This window comes from Penicilliopsis zonata, assembly GCF_001890105.1.
Source record: "Penicilliopsis zonata CBS 506.65 unplaced genomic scaffold ASPZOscaffold_13, whole genome shotgun sequence".
In the NCBI taxonomy this organism is placed as follows: Eukaryota; Fungi; Ascomycota; class Eurotiomycetes; order Eurotiales; family Aspergillaceae; genus Penicilliopsis; species Penicilliopsis zonata.
This window is the reverse complement of record NW_019208922.1, coordinates 242,467-269,078: the sequence shown is the minus strand read 5'-3', so window position 1 is coordinate 269,078 and position 26,612 is coordinate 242,467. Positions and strand designations below refer to the sequence as shown.

Here is a 26,612-nt window from a genome sequence, read left to right as displayed (position 1 = left end):
AGAAGCAGCTTCAGGTTGGCGATGAGCTTCGGCGGATGCAGCCAATGGGGAGCTGGGATTGAGCTCGGGGAGACTGACCAATGAGAATCAGTAAAGTTTGACTGCCTTATATTTATGGCAGAAAAAATGTACTTCTATTATTCATAGCACATGGTAAAGGTAGTGTCACACCAGGATATAATATAACTGTTATGAATGACTAGTCATATTGATTGATGTTTATCTAGGTTGAGGAAACCCTAGGGTTAGCTCTCGCTGAGAACTCTTATGTACAAAGAGTGTTGGAGGTGCCTGTAATGGTACAATATAAGAACACTATGGCCATATCCTCATGTAGCACTAGCCACAGACCTCGCTCGTTCAGCCTGTCTGTTGACGTAATTCGGATGGACTCGCTTCAGATGAAGGTTGAGATTCCATCGCCGCGAGAAGCCATGTGTATGCCGGTGACACGACCGGATAGGACAGATGATATCCTGCCTGCGGTGTTCGCCTTTGCCTTTCAGCTGTGGCGTGCGTCGTTCTTGTTGTGAATCTTCATCATCTTCATCATCACCATCTTCTTCCTCGTCTTCATCGTCGTATTCATCATCATCGTCGTCGTCGTGGTCATCTTCGTAGTTATCGCTCCCCCCTGCACTAGCAGCAGCGGAACTGATACCCTCAATCGCATGGGAAGGAATAGAATGATATCTCTTTAGATGCTTGTTCAGGTTCCATCTGCGTGAGAAGCCGTCGAGGTGTCGTGGGCATGATGTGATGGGACACAGCAGGCGGGTTTTTCTTTGCTTGCCTTTACTCCCTAGACGGGAGGATGCTGTGGAATTTGCTCGAGAATGGGATTGCCGTCGCCTTACTTTTGATTCTCCTCTGCAGGGTGTCTGGGGGAGCGATAGAGCATCGTCGTCGTCATTGCTATCTCCGTCGTCGTCGTCGTCGTCGTCGTCGTCATCATCGTCTTCGCTCGCGTATTCCCACGCCCATGTCTCCTGTCGTTGCACATGCCGGACCCTTCCCTCGGTTAATGTCCGAAACTCCATGTCTTCCCCAAACAGATCGCTGCAGCGTTTGGCAGCCCGCATCACCACGTCAGCAGGCCAGCCAGTCATCGATGCGAGCCCGAGCACATCGCTCCAGTCTCGTAAACCGTAGCGAAACTGTCTACCTGCCCGACTGGTTGAGCGTCCACGCGAACGGGACGAATGCTGTGATGTAGATCGTGGTCGGGAAGAAGAAACCGAGGCAAGTCTGGTAGACTGGGAATGAACGCTGGCAGTCCGGCGGGAGGAGGACGTGCGGCGGGTACGCTTCCGGCCTCGCGATTGACTCCGTTCGGTCTTGTCCTGCGATATCCCTCTCTTCTGTTTACGTGGTGACGAAGCACCTGATACCACGCTGTCGGTATCAGTGGTGTGTCGTTCGCTCGCGGATCCGTCGTCACCAGCCATGGCCGCCTTGCGAGCCCGATGAAGACTGAGCAGCAGCGTATCGAAGCGCGAGAGCACCCTGCGCGCCAAGGGCCGAAGCTGCTGCGCGGACTTTTCATCGTCCGCCTGCACGACGGGGCGTAGCTCAACTTGTTGTTGTTGTTCTTCATCTCTGCCCATTGGCTCTGGGTCGCTCTTCCCTGCATCGTAACCCGTGCTTTCGCCGCCCCCGTCTTCTGGCTGCGAGGTGCTAATGATCTGTCTGTTTCGTCCCTTGGACGCCGGTATCAACGTTGACTTTCGGGGTTGCCATGTCCTTGATTCAAACCGCTCCTTGGCTGCTTTCTGCATGACAGCCATCAGAGTCTCCTCCAGCTCGGCACTCGGCCGCACATCGGGCTGCATCCGGATCGTCCAGGCGTCGCCCTCCTCTCTTCGCAGGTGCTCGTCTAGCCTGGGCACCTCGCCCGCAGGCATCGGCCAGGCCGTCCACCGCTTCGGAGGGGCAAAGTACTCGGCTTCATTTCGGCGGCGATGGCCATCATCTTCGGCTGCTTTGCGTGCGATGTTCCGCGCCCGCACACGCAAAGCATACGCGTTGTAGAGATGCGCCGCGAGATCCCTGGCGCGGATCGTCTCCAGCGCCTGTGCGTTCTCTCTTTCCTCTCGCGTCAGCTTTCTCCATGTGGATTCCGGGCCCCGGAATCTATTTGGTCGATACGCAGGAGGAGACGGAGACCGATTCATCCCCGCATCCGGCTGTCCTGCAGTAGAGGGATTTGCAATATCTCTTTGCATCTTCTCTTCATGCTCAGAATCATCATTGGAATCCCGATAGCTTGCGTCATCATCATCCTCGCCAACAACGCCATCCATAGCGACATCCTCATCCTCCTCATCCTCACTTCCCACCTGGGAATACGGCTCCAACTCCACTACACCCTGACTGCTCGCTCCACCAAAGATAGATCGATACGGCTGCCCAGACGGAAAGGGATCATACCGTGGAGACTGCGAGGCTGAGCGTCTGGAACTAGGTGATGACATGTCTGGAGCATATATATAGATACTTAATATCTGTAAATTTTCTCCCTTGCAGCTATGGAGCCCGTTAGCACTGGTTACTTGGTGCTCCGTACGAGTAGTAGACATCACGCACCTGCTACAACGGTACAATGCATTCCATTTCGACTGAAGTAATTGATCTTCACTCTCATAGATCCTCGAGAGATAATATAGATAGCCAGACCGTGGTCGCCTTGCTGGAGTTGTTGATAAATTACTGAAGAAAAACGTCAGGGGAGAGAACGCTGGAAAGATTCAAAATAGTTACAGGTCACGTGATTCTGTTTTACGCAGTCGCCGTCAGACTCTTCCAGTCTTGAGAAGTTTCAACCCTCTTTTAATATTTCTGTTGGATGGAAGATGAAGATATTTCTACTTCTTTGCAGTCTTTAGAAAGAAATTTGACAAAAATCCATTACTAATACTATTACCAGACGCCGAATCATATACAAGTCCCTCAAGAGGCAGCAGGGATATCAAATGAAGTCTTCTATAACTTTTATCGTCTTGTTTTTGTTCATGCCTGCGCGGCCTTTTCGATCTTGCGTCTCTTCGACCGCAGCTTGGCCGCCTCGTCGGACGTCTTCTTGTTCGAATAGATCATCTTCTCAAGCAGCTTGCGCTTCTTGCGGCTCATCATCATTTTCTGCCGATCGAGTTCCTCTTCCTCCTTGCGCTTCTTGGCGGCAAGCTTCTTGGCCTGCGAGGACTTCTTCTTGGAGGCACCCCCCGCGGCCCCGTTGGTGGACGAGAAAGGGAGACCCGCAGCCTCAGCCTCAAGTTCCTTCTGGTGCTGGGAGCGGGCGGCCTCTTCCTCATCCTCAGACTCAGAGGCGGCCTCTTCTTCGAACCCGCCAAAGTCTTCTTCCTCTTCTTCCTCCTCCTCTTCGCTGCCGCTCTCGTCATCATCAGTGCCGGCAACATCCATGCCGCCGTTCAGACTCTCATCATCATCGTCTTCTTCGTCGTCATCCTCCTCCTCGGCGGCTTGAATCTTCTTCGTCTCAGCCGCGTCTTCCATCTCCTCGTCACTGTCCTCGTCCCCTTCTTCGTCCTCTAGTTCGGCAGCAAGCTCGGCTTCGCCTTCTTCCTCCTGCTCGGCCAAGCTGGCCCGAGGATCGTAGCCACCCTTGCTAGGCTTGACCCAAGGGCTCAGGTGAGGAGGCAAGGTGGTGCCAGGAGCGTAGAGATCCGCCCGGAGGAGCTTGCCCTCGTTGACGCAGTCCCAGACCCACTGCGGTTGGACGTAGGTGCGGCCGGGAATACGGGTTCCGGGGCGGACCTTCTGGACAGCGCCGGCGCCGTCTTCGGGCTTGGTAGGGATGGCAGGCAGAGAGGACTCGGGAAGTTGAGGACGGTCAACGATCTGGTGGGTGATGCGAGGGTCTGTCTCGTCGTGCGTGAAAGCGCCATCGCCAAGCACGGCATCCCACCCGATCGCCTTGCAACCGAAGGCGCGCAGGATGAACTCGAGCGGCGCGCGAGGGGCCTCGCGGGAGATGTAGAAAATGAAGGGGGAAAACAGCGAGCCGGCTTCATTGCCGCTCAGATCCGGCTGGGGGAGGGTATCGGCTTCGGGCGCGGTAGGCTCAAACCTGTCGATCTCCTCGGTGTTCTCCTCGGTAGTCTTCTCGGTGGATTCACCGTCCTTGACCTGGTCCAAACCCGCCGACTTGATCACCTTGTCAACCTTGGCCTGAATCTCGCGAGACACTTCCTTGTTGGCCGCACCGTTGGTCTTGGTGCCGCTACCGGCTTCGATCGCCTTGGGAGTCTCCCCGATCTTACGGCCCTCAAGGGTGAAGGCTGCCAATTCCGCACCGTTTTCATCGCTGCGGGTGTCGAATTTGGGTGGGTACATGATACCAATCGACGAATACAGTCTGTAGTTGACAAAGCCCAAGAGTGTGGTGTAGAAGTCGACAAACGTGGCCATGATCCGATAATCGACGTCTCCATTGACCCGCTGCACAAACCGATAGGGAACCAGCCACATGATGTCCTGTCCCTGGATTGTCGCCTGGTAGTAGATACCCTTGATCGAGAGAAACGACTTGCGAAGCGAGTTGGTGGTGATGAGGTAGTGCTGGAACTCGTGGCACAAGCGTTGACACAACGCGATCGTCTTGGGCGGCACATGAGCAGTCGACGGGAGGTTCGCAAACAGGAACAGCAGCGACAGTGCATCATCAAGATCTCTCAGAGCATCGATAAACGTCGGGTAGCGCTCCTTGATGACATGATCCAGCGACAGCTTCGGGGCGTGATTCTTCTCCAACCGCGCGGCATCTCCGACTTCTCCACGTCCCAAAGACCGAGCAATCTTCTTCGCAACCGTCTTTTGCTCCCGGAATTTGCGCAGCAGAGGCTCGTGGAGCAGATACTGGATGTCCCTGGTGTAGTAGAAGGTAGTGCTGGGGGTCGCAGTCTTCGAGGCCTTCTTCTTACTCCGAGGCTCGCGGGGGAAGATACCTTAAAAAAAATCAGCCATGCACTATCGCACATACACAAACAGAACCCATTCTTACCCTTGAAAATACACAATCTCCGGAAATCAGGCAGAGAAATCTGGAGTTTGCGCACCGCCTGCGTCCTGGTGATATAGTTTTTGGCCTGGCCAGAAGTTCCTATTCACAAGCAATCAGCATTCTCTTTTTCCCGTCTCCATCTCCCACTCTCTCTAGCCTACCCTTCTTCTTTATTTTCCCCATGTTGGCGATAAATTGCGGTGGTCAGAATCTCCTCTGCTGATAACGCAGGGAAAGAAAAGTTATCGAAACTTTTTTTTTCTCCCGCAGGGAAAAGATGGCGGGTGGCCCGTGCACGGCGGAGACTCCCCATTGGAAAGAACCAACTGTCCTTGGAACAACAAGAGAGAGAGACTCATGGAGGAGCTGGGCGTGGTTCGAACAAACGAGAATGCCTGTGGACCGGAGGAAGACGGCTGTCTTCAGCGCTGCTGTTCTTCTTCGGTTGCTGCTGTTCTTTGTGTTCCCCAGTCTGCCTGACTTGCTGACAGGGCGCGTGGAGGTGTCGACACCAGTCAACAGCTTCAAGCGACGTAAGTGCTTGGGACTTGAGCATCGGGTTTCTTTTTTTTTCTCGGCTGATGAATGGCTTGTTTTAGTACAGGAAGGTCTCTTCTTGTATACGAGGAATGTGTCGCCGTATGATGGGGGGGTGTTCCATCAGGTAAGGATTCCCGCTCGTCTCCCAGAGTAAGGCCGGACTGATTTAGTGATGTGTATAGGCACCTCTGCTGCTACCGTTGTACGCTTTACTACCGAGTGTACGAGACTACAGACTGCCACAGATCGTGTTCTATGCGTTGATCGATATCCTCAATGCCGATGCGCTGATCACGATTGCTGACTCGGGCCAGTCGGTAGTGGGGAGGCTACACTCGACGAGTCGGAAGAATATCAGATGGGACGGTGTGGCCATTGCTGCTTGGTATGCATGGCCAAGAGGATACTGCTATATCCAGAATGAATGCTGACGGTATAGGTACCTGTTTAATCCTTTCACAATTGCAACATGCCTGGGTCGGCCCACGAGCGTCTTGACGAGTTCAGCTATACTGTATGCGGTGTCAAACGCTGTCAGCGGCAATAGCGTCAACGCAATGCTCGCGCTGGGTCTTGCATCGTACCTCTCGCTTTATCCGGCGCTTCTTTTCTTGCCCCTCGTGCTGTTGTGCTACGACCGACATGCAACTGGCAGCAAGGTCGCACCCAGTACTGCTTTATTCGGCTTACAAAATTTCGGAGTCTTTCTAGCGAGTGTGGCCGGCCTCCTCGCTATCTCGTACCTGATTATCGGAGACTTCTGGGAGTTCGTGTCGGCAACGTACGGGTTCCAGCTGCTAGTCCCCGATCTCACTCCGAACATTGGGCTCTGGTGGTACTTTTTCATCGAGATCTTCGATTCCTTCCGGGAATTTTTCCTGGGCGTGTTCTGGCTTCATCTGGCTGGGTACGTTGGTGGCCTGACTGTCCGACTGCGTCGACAGCCGCTCTTTGTCTTGACCTCGCTGCTAGGCATTTTTGCCATCTTCAAGCCCTACCCTAGTATTTCCGACATCTCGCTCTACTTTGCCCTCTTGCCTCTATACCGTCATCTCGTCCCTTGTAAGATTCCTATCCTCGGTAAAAGATTTTTGGCTCCATTTGTTTACTAATCTTCAGTAATGCGATATACCTTCTTCGCCGTGTCCGCTCTACTCTACGCGACCGTCCTGGGCCCTGTCTTCCACCACCTCTGGATCTACGCCGGGTCAGGCAACGCCAACTTTTTCTACGCAATCACTCTTGTCTGGAGCCTGGGGTTGTCGATCCTAGTCGCCGACTCTATGTTTGCTGCCCTCCGCGATGAATGGGAGGAGGAGAATCCCGACATGCGAGGGAAGGACGTAAGACAGATCTAGCTAAAGCATAATTTACCATTTCTCTATTTTTTTCTTTTCAAAAGAACATCATGCGCTTCTCGTTTCCAATCTTTTCGATAAAATTAAATAATCCGCCTCCTTGACAGTGCCATTCCTCAGTATGCGCGGCGGAGGCGAGTACTCGTCAACTCCGTATCCCAGCCGAGCGTAGAACCGTCTCGCCCCCTCGTTAACCCGGAAGACAGTCAACATGCACTTCTTCAGGCCGATGCGTTGGCCGATATCCTCGTACGTCTTCATTAGCATTTCGCCTAGCCCCTTGCCCTGTGCGGCAGGGGAAAGGTGGATCTCGTAGCAGTAGAGGACGTCTTGGCCATCTTCGTACGTGACCATGAAGGAAAGGAAGCCGAAATCACAGTCGTTATCTTTTTCAGAGAGCCCATCTGTCAGTGAACTGGTATCTTGTGAATGCGGCTGTAGGATTATGTATCGCATATCAGGCAGTTTCATTTCCTTGCGTTTCTTCAAAGGAGACCACCCAATGCTGGAGTCGAGGTATGTCTTTGACGAAGTCGACTCGATCAGACGGAAACATTTCTCAAAAATCTCTCCTGGTAGTGTTTCAGAAGTGTATATTTCTGTTCTGTAGTCTTCTTCCCTTTCATTCTTGCTGTCTTCGTCCTTGTGCTTGCTGTCCTTTGGCTTGCTCTCAGAGCAGTAGGTCGAGATGAATTCCTCCAGAGAGAGCTGGTTCGTGCGCTCGACGATTGGGAGTTTATCTAGATAGTTAGACCTTGAATACGATAAAAAAAGGGGTCGAATGGTTTGAATCACAAATCTTGATGTAATAATATACAAACAAGTTTGTTGCTAGACTCACCCTTCTTCCGCGCTCGAGACTTGCTCACTCGGCCTTCTTTTGACATGGAAAATATATGGTACTAGAGTAATTATATTAAACTAAAAGAGTTGCAAGAATACTTTGCATGGGTATGTGCAAGGATAGGTTGTGCGTTATTTCAACTCAGATAATGTTTTGCCGTTCCGCCTTGTTCTCAACCGTCAACTGGCGAACCATGAGTCTAAGCTCGTGCACTTTTACATCAATGTATAGAGAGTAATAATTGTATTATGCCCTCTGCTTGGCAGCCGACTCTTCAGCTCTTCTCTCCGCCTCGTCAGCACCAAGTTCTCCAAAGATATCAATCCCCCAGCGGAATGGGTAGTTGTAACGCTCTGCACGGTCGAGATTGTTCAGGGCCTCGAATTCAGCATCGGGAATGACAAAATCTATAATCCTTAGTTTGAATGGAACAGAAAAAAAAAGAGTATAAGATTTAGAAAGATGATAACCTTGGAAATTACTCTCGATCCGCGAGGGAGTGACGCTCTTGGGTAGCACGGCGGTCCCTCGCTGAATGGCCCAGGAGATGAGCAAGGCAGCTGGATCTCTGTTGAGCTTCTGGGCAATCTGGCTCACTGTCTGGTCATCAACGACACTACCACTGTTAGCTTTGCCCTGATCTTTGCGTCATTATCTCGGGTACTGGAATGTCTCTCTACTAACCGAGGGAGCCCGAAGATATTGTTACCCAAGGGACTGTAGGCCACAGGCAGGATATTCTAGCTAATCAGTATACCCCAGTAGACTCTATTCAAACAAGCCGTACCTTTTCTTTCAAGAACTCGGTTAGTTCTGGTTGCTGGAGGTACGGATGGGCCTCGATCTGGTTGACAGCCGGAGGGATCTTGGCCGTCTTGAGAAGCTCCTTGGTCTTGTCGACGGTGAAGTTGCTGATTCCAATGCTTCGCAGTTTGCCCGATGCAACCAGTTTCTCCAGAGAAGCCCAGGTGTCGGCAATGGGGATATCTACCAGGCGGAACCTCTTAGTATTGGGGTCGATGGGAGTGAGGGTCTCGTTGGTGTGTTCGAATGCGACAGGCCAGTGAATCTAAAGCGACAACTTAGAAATCATTATTATTGTTATTACATTTTCCAGGTACTGACCAGGTAGAGGTCAAGGTAGTCGGTCTGAAGGTCTTGGAGAGTCTTGTCAACGGCCTCTTGGACGTGGTCTGGGTGGTGGTGAGTATTCCATAGCTTGCTGGTGATCTAACAGATTAGCACTTTCCAATCCATTGAGATGTCGTTGAATGAATTTCCTACAAAAATTTCTTCGCGAGGCACGCCAGACTTCTTCCAGCCGTTCCCTACTTCGTTCTCGTTCTGATAGCAAGCAGCCGCGTCGATATGACGGTATCCAGCGCGCAGAGCGACCTCGACGGCATTCTCGACTTCGTGGGGTTTCGAGAGCTAGAGGGGGAGTTAGCTATCATCAGCAACAATGTCAATCCTCGATTTGTGTTAACTTGAAGAAGCGTACCCAAGTTCCCAGTCCAACAGCTGGAATCTCGTACCCCGAGTTGAGCTTGAACTTCCTTCCAAGAGACATGCTTATCGATGATTTGAACACCCAGGGATTGAAAAGAGCAGTTGGTTTGATTGGATTATCAGCATTGTGCGATATCCTTCTTTAATACTACCTCAGAATACTACAGCTACTACTGCCCCTCATTGATTCCTTTACCCCTCATGAGCGTCGACGATCCAGTCGTAAGCCAGCGCGCTTGAATCCACTCGCCCGTCTTGCTGAATCTCGACAATAGGATTGCGTTTGTCTGCCGAGCGAGCAGCTCATGTTGTTGTGAGATGACACCATTCTCCTTGTAGACCCACCGAGAATACCTTGTCTATATGTAGCTAATTTATATGGATTGTTCTGGACATTGTTGGACTTCCATTGGCTAGGTAAATAACTTGTTGCTTTGGATCTTTATTTCTAGGCATTTAGGTGAAGGAGAGACTGGAAGGTCAATACTCTAATATCTATACAGTTAGCATTTGTCAAATATCAAGTCAGAAAGGAGATTCTGTCCTGCTAGCTGACCGTATTCAAGATTTATATGTTGCTAGGTAAGTTGTGGTACTTGGAGCCAAGTAATTCTATTCAGATAAGAAGAAGAAGAAGAAGAAGAAGAAGAAATAGGGTAGAATAAAGTAGGGAAAGAAGACCATATAAACTGCTTCCTGGCCTACCAGGTTGGCTTCCTCAGGCATCCGAATCTATACCAGCTTGTCAGGTGCCATTATTCACATGACTCCCTAATCCGGAAGGTACCCACAGAGTAGCCCTAGTCCTAAAGCTGTATTTCCCTCTCCTTCCCGATTCCATTATTCTACCTGCACTCTTCTTCAGAGTCTGTTTTTGCACTTCAGAATTCACCGTCAGTTACAACTTCAGAAATAGGCAAACCCGAGAAACCTTATCTCTAGTGTCTATTCTCCTGGCTAATTAATAGTGAGAGCAATTTCTAGTGAACAATGGACTGGACACCGTGAGACGATTCGATTCCTACGAGGCATCTTCCTTTCCCAAACTTCCCTTCGAGAAATACGACGACTTGACCTTACTCGAAGAACGGAGGCAGCACCTCAACAAGCCAGCAGACCGCGTGTCAAGAAGGGAAACATACTAGAGAGTAATAGAGGATAGGTAGCCAAGATATCGATAGTAGTGCCTATCTCTATGTCTTTTCAGGCTATTCATTCCAAGAGCATGTTAGCAACTAGAGTAAACCCCTGCGAATATGGTATCAGGGTAGGCAACCAGCAGGCTGCCTCTTTACGCTTAGTAGGGCTTATGAGCACTAAAGGGTCGTCTCTGCGAGACGCCTTTTCGAGTCTGCTCAGACTCTGGTCTTATCCCCATATATAGCCCTGCTCGAGCTCGGTTGATATTGCGCCTTTGTGGCCTATAACCATTGAGGAGACTATAAGAGGCCTTCTCCTTCAGTATCCTGCTACTTCTATTGTTCATGTGTCTTCTTATTGACAATAGAGATTCTCTTTACAATTCTAGGAACGTTTACTGTGGCCAAGTCTACTGTCCTGTAGCACTTATCAATGCTTATAGAATTATCACACTATAACAGCCGCAATTTAAGTATGGGTTTCTTTATCTACTATATAGGTATAGAATAAGTATGATGCCACTATTTATCTTAAATAAAAAATATAGTCTGGAACCATGCTATTGCTATATGCTTGAATAGTATCGAAGTATCAATATCCATTAGAAATATATGAGCCATTTTTAGTATCGAGTCAATTACGACAACTCTTCATCTATTACTATAGATTTATATATTCTACAATCTATATCAAGTAGTTTGAGAGCATGAATGCAATATAATAATAACTTCTACTCGCCAACAAGCGGTCACCGCCTCCGACTGTTGTTCATGCATCATCATCGTGGCAACACTCTAAACCCCCCTTCACTTCTTCTCTGACCGATATTCTGGCTGAATGTAAAGTGTTCTGTTTAATCTATCTCTGCTAACAATATCTGAAGCAGATTCCCTGTTGAGACCTGATCTATTGGCCTGTATCCTATGCCTACCGCATATTACCCCTCATCCAACAATTAGTAGGTACTACGCATATTCTGTCCGATGCAGGTCGCCACAAAAGAGACAAATACTCATCCGATTGCTGGACCGAACCGCGAGGTTCCATCCCAGGTCAAATTCATTCGGCCGGCTCAGATGAGTCTCTTCGCCCGAGTATCCTCTTATCCGCCGTTGGAACAGGTGACGGTTGTTCGCAGGCAGAGGGCTTGCAAGTCAGACGACGACGATAAGGTAAGCCGTCTCTCTCTGTATCTGAATTCTTCCAAAAGGCGACACTACTCTGATAATTCCAGCTGCGCTTTACAGTCGTACTGGAATCAAGTAGCACATTCCCCCAGCAAGAATGGGAGGTTCAGATCTGGCACAATCTGACCACCAGCTCGAGTACGGAGTGGACTGCTCTGCCGTTGAAACCACGCGATGCAGCCCTGGTTCCATTACTGAGTACTTCTGACCCAGAGTACAAATACTGGAGACATGTGTTCGCCGAAGAGATCACCCTGCCTCGTTCTGCAGGCAGTGCGCAGTTCACAGTAAGGTATCGAACGGGTTCAGACGAGAAGTGGCAGTGGGCGAACCAGCAGCGAGCCGTCAAAGATGGTGAGCTGGTGTTCGGGCCTCGGCAACCCCATTTTGAAGAGGCAGTCCTCTCGTCATCGTCGTCTAGACAGGACCTGGCGAAATATATCGACGAGCTTTCGTACGATGTGGAAATCGAGTCCCGCAAGAGCGAAGCGCCGGGGTCTCTTCTCTGGGAATTATCTGGAGCAGTGGATGGGGCGAAAGAAGACGAATCCAGTATCAAAAAGATCTCCCTAGGGGTACCGTCGTCGGTGCATAGGTATTTCGCCTTGGTACGGCTGTGGACGCCCTGGTTGGCGCCGAGACATGGAAAAAAGAAATTCAAACTGTCGGAAGATGCGATTCTGTGCTCGTTCCTCCGCACAGACGGTGTCCATGTGGTTCTTTTGGCGGTTTCAGGCACCGATGATGTTTTGACGCTGTTCCAGTCGGGCGAAAGGGGGGACATCGTCGTCCATGCAAAGAATGACGGTACAGAAGGATCCCGGTTCCAGGTTCTGGTCTCTGTTGCAGAGGACTTTGAAGTCGCACTGGGGGCGGTTATCTATGAGGCCCGAAAACTGGTCAGACCATATGACACGGAGGAAGAAACTCCCTTGCAGATTCAAGTCGAAGAAGAACCCACTATCCCAGACTCGCCGACGAGCGATGATGTTGTAATAGTGGAGAAAGAAGATCCCAGGGCACAATGGATGACGGAATGGTTCGATGGACTGACCTACTGTACGTGGAATGCTCTGGGCCAGCAGCTGACGGAAGAGAAGATCCTGAACGCGTTGGAGGTATTGAACTCCCACGGGATCAAGATCGTTAACCTGATCATTGACGACAATTGGCAATCTCTGGATCGCGACGTAGATGACTCACAGTTCAAACGTGGCTGGATGCGGTTTGAAGCAAACGCTGACGCCTTTCCCCGAGGCCTGAAGCAGCTTGTGCAGTCGATCCGTCAAGTCCAGCCGAGCATTGAGCACGTCGCCGTCTGGCATGCCCTCATGGGATACTGGGGCGGGATTTCCCCGGATGGAGAGCTGGCCACCAATTATAAAACCAAACAGGTCCGAGTGAAAGATCCGGTGGCCGGAGGCGAGATACTGGCCATTGATCCTGACGATGTGTCGCGGTTCTACGACGACTTCTACAGCTACCTTTCGTCTGTCGGGATCGATTCAGTCAAGACAGACGCGCAGTTCTTCCTTGATCTGCTGGAAGACCCAGAAGACCGCAGGAGGTTCACCAAGGCCTATCAGGATGCTTGGACCGTCGCCACCCTGACACACTTCAGCACACGGTCGATCTCCTGCATGTCGCTGTTCCCACAGGCCATCTTCCACTCCCAGCTGCCGATGAACAGACCCAGCATCCTGCTCCGGAACTCTGACGATTTCTTCCCCAACATCCCGGCTTCACACCCCTGGCACGTGTTCTGCAATGCACACAACGCCCTTCTGACCCGGCATCTTAACGTAGTGCCGGACTGGGACATGTTCCAGACCAGCCATGCGTACGCCGCGTTCCACGCCGCGGCGCGGTGTGTCTCGGGCGGGCCAATCTACATCACAGACGAGCCTGGCAACCACGATCTGGACGTCATCCACCAGATGACCGCACAGACAGTGCACGGTAAGGCGGTGACCCTTCGACCCAGCATCGCCGGGAGAACGCTCGACGTGTACCACGGCTACAACGAAGGGAACCTGCTCCGGATCGGCACCTATACAGGCTGGGCCCGGACGGGGAGCGGGATCATGGGGCTGTTCAATATCAACTCGGCCGAGACAGGGTGCATGATCCCCCTGATCGATTTCCCGGGTATCCACGAGAGAACAACGTCGACGGACCAACGCCAGTCGTATATCGTCCGGGCACATACCAGCGGCCGCATCACGCACCGAATGCAACCGCTTGCACCGGACTCGCTAATCGCCGTCTCGCTGGGTACCGGCGCGTGGGAGATCTTGACGGCGTATCCAACCCGCTCGTTCACACTCAAGGGCAGTCGAGGCTGCGGGGACGGCTCCAACACAACAGAAACGGAAACAGAAACAGAAACAAGCAAAGGTAGCTCAACACTAACCCACGTCGCGATCCTAGGTCTACTCGACAAGATGACCGGCGCAGCTGCTCTGGTGAGCTCCGACATCTTTCTGGTCGAGAACGGGCGGCTCCGCTTCGACATCAGCCTCAAGGCAATGGGGAGACTGGGCATCTACTTTTCCGATCTGCAGGACCGCAGCATCGCCAAACAGTTCATGGTCATGATCTCTGGCCAGCCCGTCCCGCGCAAGACGGTCAGCAAGGACGGACAGGTGCTTGCCGTCGATGTCCTGGGGGCGTGGAACGCGCTGGGACTCGATCCTGGGTGGAGCAATGAAGTGTTTGTCCAAGTTTTTGTCGGATAGAAGTAGTACATCTATTATATACTGCAATTAGATGGTTGATTGACTACAATAATAGATTGTCGTACTATTGATAAGATAGCGCTAAACCGATTCGAGAAAAAAGCTTCCACGTAAATTTCCGAAAAATCCAAAGTCCGCAAAGAACCAACAGATCCTTTGACCAGCCATTCCTAGCTGTTTAGCCGGCAATTGAGCGTATCTCTTCTTGGATCTAATTGAAGGTCTAATTATTTGTGAACTCCCAGCTGTTCATGTCGTTACAAGCAGGCAGGCTGCCGCGCGCAGCTTGCCGCCACTCGATCCCATCAATGGCAGCATCCCTGACGACGAGACGCTTACCTTTACTCTTACCGTTACAAGCGGGGGGATACGCAGTCGGTGGTATGGCAGGACTCTTCCAGAAGCGGATGATCACGCAGCAGCACATTCGGAGGACGAAGGAGGCGGAGGAGCAGTGGACGGCGATGGGGAAAGAGATCGAGGCGGGGAAGAGAAAGAGCTTCCTGGAGCATTTGGAGGAGCGGTGCTTGGTTAATAGCGTGGTGGGGTGCGTTGAAATCCTGGGTTTCTGCGATTGATTCAATGCCTAGCTGACTTATCATCAAAGAGAACGCGATGTCCTCCACCAGATGTTTACGAAGAAGCGAGTCGGGATGTACGCTGGTGTTGATCCTACGGCGCCGTCTCTACATGTCGGACACATGCTGCCCTTTATGATTCTCGCGTGGGGATATGTTTGGGGGCTACCGGTTACATTTCTGGTATGTTTGCCTTCGATACCTATCTATTGGAGACGGCAGAGGCTGAGATTCCTTTTTTTTCTTTAGCTCGGTGGCAGTACATCGAAGATCGGCGATCCCTCCGGTCGGATGAAGGGACGAGCGCCAGTGGAATCATCCGTGCGCAAGGCAAACATGATGAGCATGCATATTCAGTTGAAGAAGCTGAGCAGGAGCATCGAGACGTACGGCAGGCGACATGGGTACGTGCGGGAATGGGTGTGGAAACGGGCGTTGATGAACAATAACACGTGGTGGAACAAGACGCCCTTTGTCGAGGTTCTGCGAGAACTCGGTCAATTTATCAGGATCGGTCCGATGCTGGGCAGAGACACGTCAGTTCAAAACCTGTGATATCTTGGAGTGTGTGCGACGGACTAGAGTTGCTGACAGTGGAGAACAGGGTCAAGGCACGACTTACAAAGGGCGACGGCATGGCTTTTTCAGAGTTCTCCTATCCTCTCATGCAGGCATGGGACTGGTGGATTCTATTCCGGAAAGGCTGTCAGGTCCAGGTTGGAGGTTCTGATCAGTTTGGCAACATCCTTTTCGGTATGGACTCGATCAAGGCGATCAGCAAGAACACCATGCATGAGATCAACCGGAATCCCCTGGACGATGATATGGACAAACCTATGGGCATCACTACCCCGTTGCTGACCACTTCCTCCGGCGAGAAGTTTGGCAAGTCTGCCGGGAATGCCATCTGGCTGGATTCGGATCTGACCTCGTCCTTTGAACTTTACCAGGCATGTCTTAATTTCGCTTTTCTCCTTTTCTCCTTTTCTGATAGATGTCTTCAATCTAACATAAGTACAGTTCTTCCATCGTACCTCCGATGATGTCGTGGAGCGCTACTTGAAGATGTTCACTTTCTTGCCTCTGGAAGAAATCAGCAAGATCATGGAGGCACAGAACCAGGACCCTTCCCAACGCGTTGCCCAGCAGGCTCTTGCAGCTGAATTTGTGGAGCTGATCCATGGCAAAAAAGAAGCAGAGGCTGTCGTCATGCAACATCGCTCGCTGTTCCGTCCTCGCAACTCCAAGGCAGAACCGACGCCTCTACCGAAAACACCATCTAGCCCCCCAGCTAGTCACCAAAATTCCCCCGTCTCCGGGTTCACAAATCCCCAATCCGGCAACGAGTACGCCCCTCAGACCAACTTTGCCAACATGCCCGCCCCCCACGTAACTCTCCCTCGCTCTCTGGTCTACAACCAGAACTTCCACAAGATTCTCTACTCCGCCGGCCTGGTCGCGTCGAAGAGCGAAGGCCACCGCATCATCCAGAACAGCGGCGCTTACGTCGGCAGTCGCGCCGGCGACACCGGCCCCATGTCCGACAGCATGTCCTTCACGCCCATCAAGCCATGGGAAGCCTCCAAGACCGAAACCTTCATCGTGGACGACCTGCTACTCCTCCGGATTGGCAAGTGGAAGTACAAGATCGTTAAGATCATCAGCGACGAAGACTTCAAGCAGAAGGGGCTGACGGCTCCTGGATATGAAGAAGCTGAGCCGGAAGAACCGGTGCAGGATGCTGCACAGTAACGAAGAGTGAGACACCCTTTCTTCCTCCCCAATCTTCCTGTATTTTTCCACCATCTATTCCCTGTGTAATATATAGCGAGAAGGCCATAGCATTGTAGAATATCAAGGATTTCTCACCTACAATCTTTTATGTCAACAGAAAAAGTACCTTTCCGAGATTGACGCCTGAGGCACCAATTTCCCCGAAAGGGCGCAAAACCACTAAACGCGTCCGACGCGTATCACGTATCGCCTGGATTGACGTCCCTTTTTCCTCCGATCACCCCGGGCATCTCCACAAAGCACTGCTGTTCTATACAATCAGATTGTCTCTCTTCAAGCCATGCTTCATTGAGTTTCTTTTATTGAGCTGAGCGATTATATTCAAGCACGTCGTGGTTGTCTCGTCACCATGGCCAAAGGAACTGCATCCTCCCCAGCTACCGCGACGGCGACGCCCCCCTCTGCAGCCCTGAAGCGATCCACATCCAGCACGCAGAACATGAAGAACCAAAAGTCTATCCTGGGGTTCTTCCAGAAGTCGTCCCCTGCGACGCCGTCGAACGCAGCTCGCAGCGCGGACCCTGCGTCCTCGCCGGCACAGCGGGTGTCGGAGAACCGGGGCAAGGGAACAACAACAGCATCTTCGGCACAGAAGAAGAAAGGTCCGGCGAAGTTCGCACAGAATCTGACCCCCGTCCCGAGTAGTGACCTAATCATTCCTGAGGAGGAAGAGGAGGGGGAGGGGGAGGAGGAACAAGAGACAGAGACGACGCCCAAGGCTGACGCGGCGTCGACTTCACCTTCTCGCCGAGCCAAGAAGCAGGTCAATTATATTGAGTCGGACTCGGAAGGCGAAGATGATGATGAACAGATATTCCGTCCCGGTCGGAAAAACGCTGCCCGAGGTCAAGCAAACAAGCGAGTGAAACTGTCTGCCGATAGCGATGAGGAATTCGAACAGAAAGATGGAGACGCTGGATACTCCGACGATGGTAAGTTTACCAGCTGAATCCTCAAGGGAGAGGGAACCTGCTCTGATTTGGTGGATAGAAATGGAGGATTTTATTGTTCCGGACGATTCGGATGAGGAAGCCAGACCGTCAAAGAAGCGCAAGAGACCAGCACAGCAGCCTGTTCGCAAGTCGACTTCACTTTCTGACCAGCCTGTCCCTCCATCTCCCGATGGTGATTTGGATCTCGAACTCCCAGAGGCCTCGACTGGAACAGCCTTGAAATGGGCGTACGACCCCGAGAACTCGGAGCCACGCAAGGCCAGACCGGCTGCTCCTGCAGCCCCGAAGACGCCGTCAAGCACTCGCAAGGAGAAAGCACATGTCAGAGAGCCTGAAGACAGGTATCCTTGGCTTGCCAATCTTCGGGACATGGATGGCCACGCTCCTGACCATCCGGATTACGATCCTCGAACCATTTATATCCCACCATTGGCATGGTCTAAGTTCTCTCCCTTCGAGAAGCAGTACTGGGAAATAAAGCAGAAATTCTGGGATACGGTTGTATTCTTCAAGAAGGGAAAATTCTACGAGCTATATGAAAACGATGCCACCATTGGCCACCAGCTATTCGATCTTAAACTCACTGACCGCGTCAACATGCGCATGGTGGGTGTTCCGGAAATGAGTCTGGACCACTGGGCGAACCAATTCGTCGCCAAAGGCTTCAAGATCGCCAGAGTCGACCAGATCGAGTCTGCTCTCGGTAAAGAGATGCGCGAAAGAGATGGTAAGAAGGGCAACGCCAAAGAGGACAAAGTCATCAAACGCGAACTGGCCAGCGTTCTGACAGCGGGAACTCTCGTTGAAGGGTCAATGCTTCAGGATGACATGTCGACCTACTGTGTTGCCATCAAGGAAGCAATTATCGATGAGCTTCCTGCTTTTGGCCTGGCATTTGTCGACACCGCGACAGGCCAGTTCTTCTTGTCTGAGTTTGTTGATGATGTCGACATGACCAAATTCGAAACCTTTGTCGCCCAGACTCGCCCTCAAGAACTGCTCTTGGAAAAGTCTACCGTATCGCAAAAAGCCATGCGTATCCTTAAGAACAACACTGGCCCGACAACCATCTGGAACCATATGAAGCCCGGAAAGGAGTTCTGGGAAGCTGATATCACGGTGAAGGAGCTTGACGCCAGCAAGTATTTTGTCTCCGAAGATGACGAGAACCTCACCGCGTGGCCAGAGGTTCTGCGGGCAGCCCGTGACAAGGAGCTGGTCATGTCCGCCTTCGGAGCCTTGGTGCAGTATCTCAGACTGTTGAAGTTGGACCGTGACCTGATTACCATCGGCAACTTTACCTGGTATGACCCGATCAAGAAGGCCTCCAGCCTGGTCCTCGATGGCCAAACTCTGATCAACCTCGAGGTTTTTGCCAATTCGTTCGACGGTGGCATAGACGGAACTTTGTTCCAGCTTCTGAACCGTTGCATCACGCCCTTTGGAAAGCGAATGTTCAAGCAATGGGTATGCCACCCCCTTATGGACAAACAGAAAATCAATGCCAGGCTCGACGCTGTTGATTCTCTCAACGCCGATTCGAGCATCCGTGATCAGTTTTCCGGATGCCTGGCTAAGATGCCGGACCTCGAAAGACTGATATCGCGAGTCCATGCCGGAAACTGCAGGGCACAGGACTTTGTGCGGGTCTTGGAAGGGTTTGAGCAAATAGACTACACCATGAGCCTGCTCAAGGAAAGTGGCTCTGGTGATGGCGTTATTGGCCAGCTTATCAACGGCATGCCCGACATGAGCTTATTGCTAGAGTATTGGAAGACCGCCTTCGATCGCGCCAAGGCCAAGGAGAACGGCATCTTGGTGCCGGAGCCTGGCGTCGAAGAAGACTTCGACAGCTCCCAGGGGTACATCGAGGAACTTCACCAGGAACTCGATAACTTGTTGAAGAAACACCGTCGAGAGCTCGGCTCAACCGCCATCTGCTACCGCGATAACGGCAAGGAAATCTACCAACTGGAGGTTCCGATCAAGGTGAAAAATGTCCCAAAGCACTGGGACCAAATGTCTGCCACAAAGCAGGTGAAGCGATACTACTTCCCAGAGCTGCGGTCCCTCATCCGCAAGCTGCAAGAGGCCCAGGAAACACACAGTCAGATTGTGAAGGAAGTTGCTGGACGATTCTATGCGCGATTTGACGAGAGTTACATGACCTGGCTTGCTGCTGTGCGGATAGTCGCCCAGCTTGACTGCCTGATCAGCTTGGCCAAAGCTTCATCGTCGCTTGGCCAACCGAGTTGCCGGCCGGTGTTCGTTGAGGACGAACGTAGCGTCCTGGAATTCGAGGAGCTGCGTCACCCTTGTCTGATCACTGCCGTGGAAGACTTCATCCCTAACGATGTGAAGCTGGGCGGGGAGCGGCCCAATATCGACTTGCTCACTGGTGCCAACGCGGCCGGAAAATCCACAGTTCTTCGCATGGTATGTGATCTTTCGCTCTTTCATTGCTCCTGGTTTACTAGCCCAAACTCTCATGCTAACCTTTTTTTCCAGACTTGCGTTGCTGTTATCATGGCGCAGATCGGCTGCTACCTCCCTTGCCAATCGGCACGTCTCACCCCAGTCGACCGTATCATGTCTCGGCTGGGAGCAAACGACAACATCTTTGCCGCGCAGTCGACCTTCTTCGTGGAGTTATCCGAGACGAAGAAGATTCTGTCCGAGGCGACGCCCCGGTCGCTGGTGATTCTCGACGAGCTGGGCCGCGGGACGAGCTCATATGACGGAGTCGCCGTTGCGCAGGCGGTGCTGCACCACGTCGCGACGCACATTGGAGCGCTGGGATTCTTCGCCACGCACTACCACTCCCTCGCGGCGGAATTCGAGGGCCACCCGGAGATCGCCCCGAAACGCATGCGCATCCACGTGGACGACGAGGAGCGGCGCGTGACCTTCTTGTATAAATTGGAGGCCGGCGTGGCGGAGGGCAGCTTCGGCATGCACTGCGCGTCGATGTGCGGCATCTCGAATAAGGTCATCGAGCGGGCCGAGGTCGCCGCCAAGCAGTGGGAGCATACCAGTCGGCTCAAGGAAAGCTTGGAGCGACGCCGCGGCGGCGGACTCATCGGCTTGGGCTGGCTGAGCGATGTTGCCTGGGCGATCCGGGAGTCTCCCGGCGAGACCGGTGCCCAGAGCAATGATGATATAAGTGAGAGGGGGTTAGAAGTGTTGCTCAAGGCGATTGAAGCTCTCTAAGCTTCCTGTGGGAATTCGTGAATGGGGTCTTCTTTTTCTTCTTATAGTTGCATTTCGGCTGCATATGTTGATCTTACTGTACTGATCTAGAGTGACGTGCTAACAGCTATATAGCTTATAGTTATAGCTTCTAATGGCTGAGTCGGTGTTAATGGGCTACTTTTTCTGAATGCAATCGACGTTCTCTCTAAGCATGAAATACCTAGGTGGTTACGAGTAGTACTCCTTGCTCCGTAACAACTTGAAGTCAACGACTTGATTTTCTATGGCCATCTTGTGGCTAGATTAGACGCACTCGTGTGACGCCGTGATTCAATGAAGCAGCCAGGTAACTACCAATTGATAGCGAAGGTCCAGTTCGATGATCGTCAGACCAGCAAATGATCATCACTCCAGTGCCCTTCATCTGACATCCTCGAAGCAATCAATGCAAAAGAGAAGAAGAAGAAAAAAGAAATCCAAATCACAAATCAACGGCCGGTAGTTTACTATCAAAGCAAAGCGTTGTCACGAGGAAGCTTGTATTTTATCCCTGGAGTTCAGCCTTGACGGCAGTCTGGGCAGCTTCCATGGCTTCAAACTCGGCATCGATATCGATTTCTCCCAACAGTTCATTATCCTCGTCGATGTCGTAGTTGAAGAAGGCGGCGCTGGCGGCATTTTCATCGACCATTTTGTCATTCCCTGTGCCAGTAGTATTGCCATTGCCGTTGCTATCCTTGCCGGTACCGGTACTAGAACCTATTAGATTGATAGCTCTGCAAAAACAGTTACAGTGAAATAAACAAGGGAAAGGGAAAAGAATAGAAAAGAAAAATTTACCTGCGTGCGGCTTCCTTGGGAAGAATCTTCTTGGTAGACTTGCGCTGTCGCTTGGGCTTCTGGGTAGGGGTTACAGGCTGGTCGATGGTTGCCTCCTCGCCGCCAGCGGCTATCTCTTTAGGGGTGGATGTAGCGGGGGTCTTGCGCTTGCCTGAGCCTTTCTTAGGAGTGGCTTTGGGTCCTTCAATGTTACCACCGGTGGAAGAAACTTCTCCGTTCACGGCCACGGCAGCGTCAGGGTGCAGCTCGAAGAGCTTGCGCTTGGATTTCAAATACATGACGCTAGCAGAGGAGGCATTCTTGTAGCCACCGCGCTGGGCAAGCTTTTCGTAGTCGACCTGGTGTGAGTGTGTGTTAGTGGGCATCGCGGGGGCATTGATATGGATATAAGGTGCCATACCTTGGCGGCCTGTTCTCCGTTACAGAGAACACCGAGGATGATGAGTTTTGCCTCACTAGCTGAGAGCCCGAGGATGCTGTCAGGCTTCAGCTTGGAAGGAGTCGCCATGGCTTTGTTCTGGCTGACAGTGATAGAAGCTGTGGGGGGAATGACTGAAGGAGAAAAATATTGATGCTCTTTTAGAAATTAATGTTGGGGATAAGAGGTTAGAAAAGGCTGAGCAGGGGTGAAATAAAAAAAAGGATATAAGAAGGAGAAGAAAGGTAGGAGAGAGTGAAGTGAGAGAAAGTTAAACATAACATAACATGTTTAAGAGCATGCTGCAATAGCATACACTCTAGGCAAATTAATGAGGATATAGCGATGAGAAAGCCAGGGACTCCCCAAAACATCATTCACCATAGGGAATTAAAAAGAGAGGGGCAGGAGACATCGGTTTTCTTTTTTTTTTTTTTTATTAGAAGGTATATGTTTGCCTATTTCTTCGAGTTTGCCAGTATTTGCTTGAATACTGGCTCCCACAGCTCAGGATAGAACGCCGAGGAGTGTTTCTCCATCTTGCTCTCCTTCGAGGTATAGAATTGGCTCGTTGGTTTTCCCTGCCACCATTGATACGGCGCTGGGTTCACGTTCCTGAAACTGACGGGTCGCAGCAGGTCGCTGTCCGGGACGAGGTCGGCTAACTTCACATCTGCCCGTCGAGGGTAGGTGGTGAATCTCATTGTATTGATATGCAATATCGCATCTGGGGGCAAGTTCTTCGCGTATCGGAGCATCTGCTCACGAGACCGCCGCGCAGTCATCGGAAGACTGAGATGGATATAGTTGACAAAAGGAACAGCGGTATACCCCACAAAAAGCATCGGTATCGAGCCACAGACAATGACTGATAGGAAGTATTTTTTTTAGTGCTATACAGCAGTTTATACGAAGGGGGGCCTCTTACTCGCCGGAGCCATATACCAGGGGTGGTCGGCAGTCGCAAAGGCCGGCGCAAGAAACAAGCACGCCGCTCCGAAAATGAAGATTGTGGTGATTCGCAATGTCCCCAGCATCACGATCTTCCCTGCCCCTCCGTTATATATCAAAACACGTTCCGGCGGTCCTATAGCATCGTGATATCAGCATGCGGACGGTTCTTCCTACTCCAACCAAGCAGACTCACCTCGTCGTAACGTTGTCTTCGCATAAGTGGCCGGCGACATCTGGGTGATTGTGCCACCTAGAAAACTGGAACCCTCGGTCTTCGGAGGCGTTGACGACGCGCTGGACGCTTTCTCTTTCCCTCCTCGCCCGGCCTTCTGGGTCGTCTTGAAGCGGATAAAGAGTCGATTCACTAAATCACGCTGTGTCCACTGTGGCAGGGACCTCCGCCATTGCGGATGCAGCAGGATTAGTGGTCTCATTAATGGAATAGATCTAAGAAGACAGTTTAATCCACAATTGATTGTAATTAAGCTGTACAGAAGGGTACTACTGTTGTTGAAGCTTCGCGATAAGAAAATCCCCGACGCAGCTGGTTCACCGCCTGGCAGAATCCCGGGCCTGGATTATTATGAGACTCTTTGTTTGCCAACTAGTACTGCCTTGTGTTACATATTCGAGCGTCTACACCTCGAGAAAGGGGGAGAGAAGAGGTATTCTATTGTTTTTGTTCTTCAAAAGACGTAGAAGAAAGACGTTGCGTTCTGTCGAGGAGTGCGTGTCGAGCCCGCCATGACGGGATACCGTGGCCTTGTGCACACGCTGGTGGTGGTGATATACACGGTCTCGGTGTGGCTGGTTTCTCCCGGGGAAGCGTATCAAGAGGTGTCCGACAAGACGCTGCAAGGCCTGGCAGGCCCGCAGGATGATTTCGATATCCACAAGGGGGCGATCTTGTCTCCGATTCTGCGTACGCGGGTTCCCGGGACGGCTGGGTCGACGGCGGTGCTGAACCACTTTGTCGACTTCTTCCGGACGCAGCTACCGGAATGGACGATTGAGTTCCAGAACTCGACATCGACGACGCCCGTGACGGGATCGAAGGAGGTGCCGTTTATCAACTTTATTGCGTCGCGGGACCCGCCGTGGACGGGCAAGGGGGAAGCGGGACGACTGACGCTGGCGGCGCACTACGACAGCAAGTACGAGCCGGAAGGGTTCATCGGGGCGATCGACAGTGCGGCGCCGTGTGCGATGATCATGCATGCGATGCGGAGCATCAACGCGGCGCTGAGTCGGAAGTGGGAGACGATGCAGGCTGCCGCAGGCGGGCCGGACCCGTTGGACGAGCAGACGGGGATCCAGGTGGTGTTTCTCGACGGCGAGGAGGCCTTCCAGACCTGGACGGATACGGACTCGCTGTACGGGGCGCGGTCGCTGGCAGAACACTGGGCGGACGAGGCTCACCCGGCGATGTCGACGTTCCGCACGCCGCTGTCGGCGATCAGCCTGTTCATGCTGCTGGACCTGCTGGGAGCCAAGGACCCGAGCATCCTGTCCTACTTCCCGACCACGCACTGGGCGTACCAACGTCTGGCAAGGCTGGAGCAGCGGTTGCGCGAGGGGAAGAAGTTCAAGTCGCCGCCACCCACGGGTCGGTCCTGGTTCCTCGACGGCAGCAAGACGGAGCACCAGATCGAGCCGTGGCTCAACATCCAGGACGACCATGTGCCCTTCCTGAGGCGCGGGGTGGAGGTGCTGCACGTCATCGATGCCAATCCGCGGACTGGATTCCCCAAGGTGTGGCATACGCTGGACGACGACGGCGAGCACCTGGACACGAACACGGTGGAAGACTGGAGTACCCTGGTGACTGCGTTTGCTGCCGAATGGATGGAGCTGGAGGGGTACTTTGAACCACGCAAGGCGAAGCGATGGGAGAAAACCGAACTGTAAGCCAGGTCCTGTATCAGAATATTTCTATGAACTGATCAAATAGAACGGGTTTATAAGAGTCTATGCTATACAATCTATTTTCTAGAAACATCGAAAAGATGACAGGCTAAAGAGTACACTACCAACTCCCCAACATATACCCCGCCATGGCACACACCCCCCATGAAGGCTGCAGGACGGAGCGCAGAATAGCCGGACCAGGACAGACACCCGACCACCCCCATGCCAGACCGAAGACGGCCGCTCCAGCTACGAAGCGCCAGTCGATATCTTGCACCGTGGCGGTGGGGAGACTCCAGGAGTCCGTCAGGGTGGGAGGGTGATTTTCTTTCTTCACCAGTGTGGATTTATGATAAGAGACCATCAAGGGGAGGATTCCAAAGACGATGACCAGGGCGAGGGAGGGATCGAAGCGCGAAGGATCGGCGAGGAAAGCAAAGAAGGCACGGACTTTGGCTGGATCCGCCATTCCGGTGATGAACAGGCCGAGCCCGAATTCCAGACCGGCAAGAAAGGAGACGAGGGTGGTTGCCGAGCGAGGTTGAGACTTGGTTTGTCTTTTGAATATCCGCGGGACGAGGGCGTTGACGAGCGGGGCAAGAACTGCCGTGACGAGCATAAAGCCCAGCTCCGGACTGGACGGGTAGACGGGTGTATAGCAGGGGAATCCCTTGCAGTGGTTGAATTGGTTCGCGCCCAGTAGATGGCCTATATTTGCCGTGAGGAGTCCGACAGAGAAGAAGATGGCGGTGGCGATCAAGGAGCGAGGAGAGAGACGAGAGACACCGCAAAGCATATGGCCGGAGGTACAACCACGGCCGTTCTGACAGTCAGCTATAGTCAGCTATACTCAATGCTAGATACTGAATACTAAATAAATGAATGTTATTCCCACCTTTGTCCCCCATCCGAGAAGAGCCCCCAATACGACAGCTGAAACGATAGATCCACGAGAGAGGAGCGGGTAGGAGGGGATCAACCCCGGAGCAAACAGATAGACAGGCAAAGCACTCGCCGCCAAACCAGAGATGACAGATAGATTGTCTGCATCTGGGCGATGGAGAGAGCCTGCCAGAAGGGAGGAGATGCCAAACACGCGGCCGGTGTGGGTGAGGAGGGCGTCTGCGCCGGCGTACAGGAGGAGAGCCCCCAGGGAGGTGTGAGGGGTGAACATCACAAGAAATCAATAAGAAATAAGAAACTACTGAAAGATGAAAGATGAAAGAATGAAGATATACTGAAAAGAAAAACTCAATCCAAGCACTCACTCCTAAGTACTTGACGGCTTCCATGGTAAGTTCATCTTGGCCCACTGAAGCCCGAAGCCCGCAGTCGCCGTTTAGAGGTCCCCGAATTCTTGAACATAGAAGTTCTATCTTACTATATCGTATATATATGCTTTATCTTATATTTTTATTATGTCTTTACTATGAGTACTATATGTAGTATGAAGTATGTAGTATTACTAGTAACTACATCGTACTACAAGTGTACCTGCATTAGTGAGACTAAGAATAATTCATTGCTATAACTAGTAACTAGTAATTACTCCGTATACTATATGCTTGATATAATATTCTATATTGATGCCTCGACCGTTATTCAAGAATATATAGAGATGAGGTACTAATAATTCGTC

The 26,612-nt window shown here is 51.9% G+C and overlaps 12 protein-coding genes across 12 annotated transcripts; 5 read left to right on the top strand and 7 right to left on the bottom strand.

Annotated features, from left to right (window-relative positions):
* Positions 1-169: 169 nt before the first annotated feature.
* Positions 170-2,691, bottom strand: ASPZODRAFT_168323 (hypothetical protein). Its single transcript, XM_022726864.1, has 2 exons — positions 2,587-2,691; positions 170-2,526 (listed from the first exon to the last, which is right to left on the bottom strand). The coding sequence occupies exon 2, from the start codon at positions 2,472-2,474 to the stop codon at positions 330-332; it is 2,145 nt and encodes a 714-aa protein (XP_022579118.1). The 5' UTR covers positions 2,475-2,526; positions 2,587-2,691; the 3' UTR covers positions 170-329.
* Positions 2,692-2,880: 189 nt separating this feature from the next.
* Positions 2,881-5,244, bottom strand: ASPZODRAFT_134691 (hypothetical protein). Its single transcript, XM_022723603.1, has 3 exons — positions 5,182-5,244; positions 5,021-5,119; positions 2,881-4,964 (listed from the first exon to the last, which is right to left on the bottom strand). The coding sequence occupies exons 1-3, from the start codon at positions 5,201-5,203 to the stop codon at positions 3,010-3,012; spliced, it is 2,076 nt and encodes a 691-aa protein (XP_022579117.1). The 5' UTR covers positions 5,204-5,244; the 3' UTR covers positions 2,881-3,009.
* Positions 5,245-5,363: 119 nt separating this feature from the next.
* Positions 5,364-7,151, top strand: ASPZODRAFT_160692 (hypothetical protein). The gene is made up of 5 exons (XM_022726482.1): positions 5,364-5,553; positions 5,620-5,684; positions 5,743-5,945; positions 6,000-6,622; positions 6,680-7,151. The coding sequence occupies exons 1-5, from the start codon at positions 5,412-5,414 to the stop codon at positions 6,916-6,918; spliced, it is 1,272 nt and encodes a 423-aa protein (XP_022579116.1). The 5' UTR covers positions 5,364-5,411; the 3' UTR covers positions 6,919-7,151.
* Positions 6,967-7,805, bottom strand: ASPZODRAFT_27259 (hypothetical protein; the record flags this gene model as incomplete). The annotated part of the gene is made up of 2 exons (XM_022728087.1): positions 6,967-7,658; positions 7,760-7,805. The coding sequence occupies 2 exons, from the start codon at positions 7,803-7,805 to the stop codon at positions 6,967-6,969; spliced, it is 738 nt and encodes a 245-aa protein (XP_022579115.1).
* A 203-nt stretch (positions 7,806-8,008) lies between these two features.
* ASPZODRAFT_153520 (hypothetical protein) lies at positions 8,009-9,332 on the bottom strand (the record flags this gene model as incomplete). The annotated part of the gene is made up of 7 exons (XM_022725980.1): positions 8,009-8,169; positions 8,233-8,378; positions 8,447-8,502; positions 8,550-8,831; positions 8,888-8,992; positions 9,047-9,193; positions 9,264-9,332. 7 exons carry the CDS (start codon positions 9,330-9,332, stop codon positions 8,009-8,011), a joined length of 966 nt encoding a protein of 321 aa, XP_022579114.1.
* Positions 9,333-11,245: 1,913 nt separating this feature from the next.
* Positions 11,246-14,417, top strand: ASPZODRAFT_134689 (hypothetical protein). Its single transcript, XM_022723602.1, is given in 4 exon segments — positions 11,246-11,362; positions 11,416-11,422; positions 11,438-11,583; positions 11,646-14,417. The coding sequence occupies 2 exon segments, from the start codon at positions 11,488-11,490 to the stop codon at positions 14,334-14,336; spliced, it is 2,787 nt and encodes a 928-aa protein (XP_022579113.1). The 5' UTR covers positions 11,246-11,362; positions 11,416-11,422; positions 11,438-11,487; the 3' UTR covers positions 14,337-14,417.
* A 367-nt stretch (positions 14,418-14,784) lies between these two features.
* On the top strand, positions 14,785-16,787 carry ASPZODRAFT_134686 (hypothetical protein). Its single transcript, XM_022723601.1, has 5 exons — positions 14,785-14,883; positions 14,944-15,097; positions 15,164-15,450; positions 15,519-15,864; positions 15,935-16,787. Exons 1-5 carry the CDS (start codon positions 14,801-14,803, stop codon positions 16,664-16,666), a joined length of 1,602 nt encoding a protein of 533 aa, XP_022579112.1. The 5' UTR covers positions 14,785-14,800; the 3' UTR covers positions 16,667-16,787.
* Positions 16,788-17,057: 270 nt separating this feature from the next.
* On the top strand, positions 17,058-20,871 carry ASPZODRAFT_71397 (hypothetical protein; the record flags this gene model as incomplete). The annotated part of the gene is made up of 3 exons (XM_022729746.1): positions 17,058-17,640; positions 17,699-20,097; positions 20,170-20,871. The coding sequence occupies 3 exons, from the start codon at positions 17,058-17,060 to the stop codon at positions 20,869-20,871; spliced, it is 3,684 nt and encodes a 1,227-aa protein (XP_022579111.1).
* A 229-nt stretch (positions 20,872-21,100) lies between these two features.
* On the bottom strand, positions 21,101-22,551 carry ASPZODRAFT_134684 (hypothetical protein). Its single transcript, XM_022723600.1, has 3 exons — positions 22,094-22,551; positions 21,694-22,031; positions 21,101-21,605 (listed from the first exon to the last, which is right to left on the bottom strand). The coding sequence occupies exons 1-3, from the start codon at positions 22,199-22,201 to the stop codon at positions 21,398-21,400; spliced, it is 654 nt and encodes a 217-aa protein (XP_022579110.1). The 5' UTR covers positions 22,202-22,551; the 3' UTR covers positions 21,101-21,397.
* ASPZODRAFT_134682 (hypothetical protein) lies at positions 22,468-23,570 on the bottom strand. Its single transcript, XM_022723599.1, has 3 exons — positions 23,259-23,570; positions 23,040-23,198; positions 22,468-22,979 (listed from the first exon to the last, which is right to left on the bottom strand). The coding sequence occupies exons 1-3, from the start codon at positions 23,497-23,499 to the stop codon at positions 22,570-22,572; spliced, it is 810 nt and encodes a 269-aa protein (XP_022579109.1). The 5' UTR covers positions 23,500-23,570; the 3' UTR covers positions 22,468-22,569.
* A 239-nt stretch (positions 23,571-23,809) lies between these two features.
* Positions 23,810-24,973, top strand: ASPZODRAFT_18174 (hypothetical protein; the record flags this gene model as incomplete). Its single annotated transcript, XM_022727176.1, has 1 exon — positions 23,810-24,973. The coding sequence occupies one exon, from the start codon at positions 23,810-23,812 to the stop codon at positions 24,971-24,973; it is 1,164 nt and encodes a 387-aa protein (XP_022579108.1).
* Positions 24,974-25,091: 118 nt separating this feature from the next.
* Positions 25,092-26,147, bottom strand: ASPZODRAFT_18173 (hypothetical protein; the record flags this gene model as incomplete). The annotated part of the gene is made up of 2 exons (XM_022727175.1): positions 25,092-25,796; positions 25,869-26,147. The coding sequence occupies 2 exons, from the start codon at positions 26,145-26,147 to the stop codon at positions 25,092-25,094; spliced, it is 984 nt and encodes a 327-aa protein (XP_022579107.1).
* Positions 26,148-26,612: the final 465 nt, after the last annotated feature.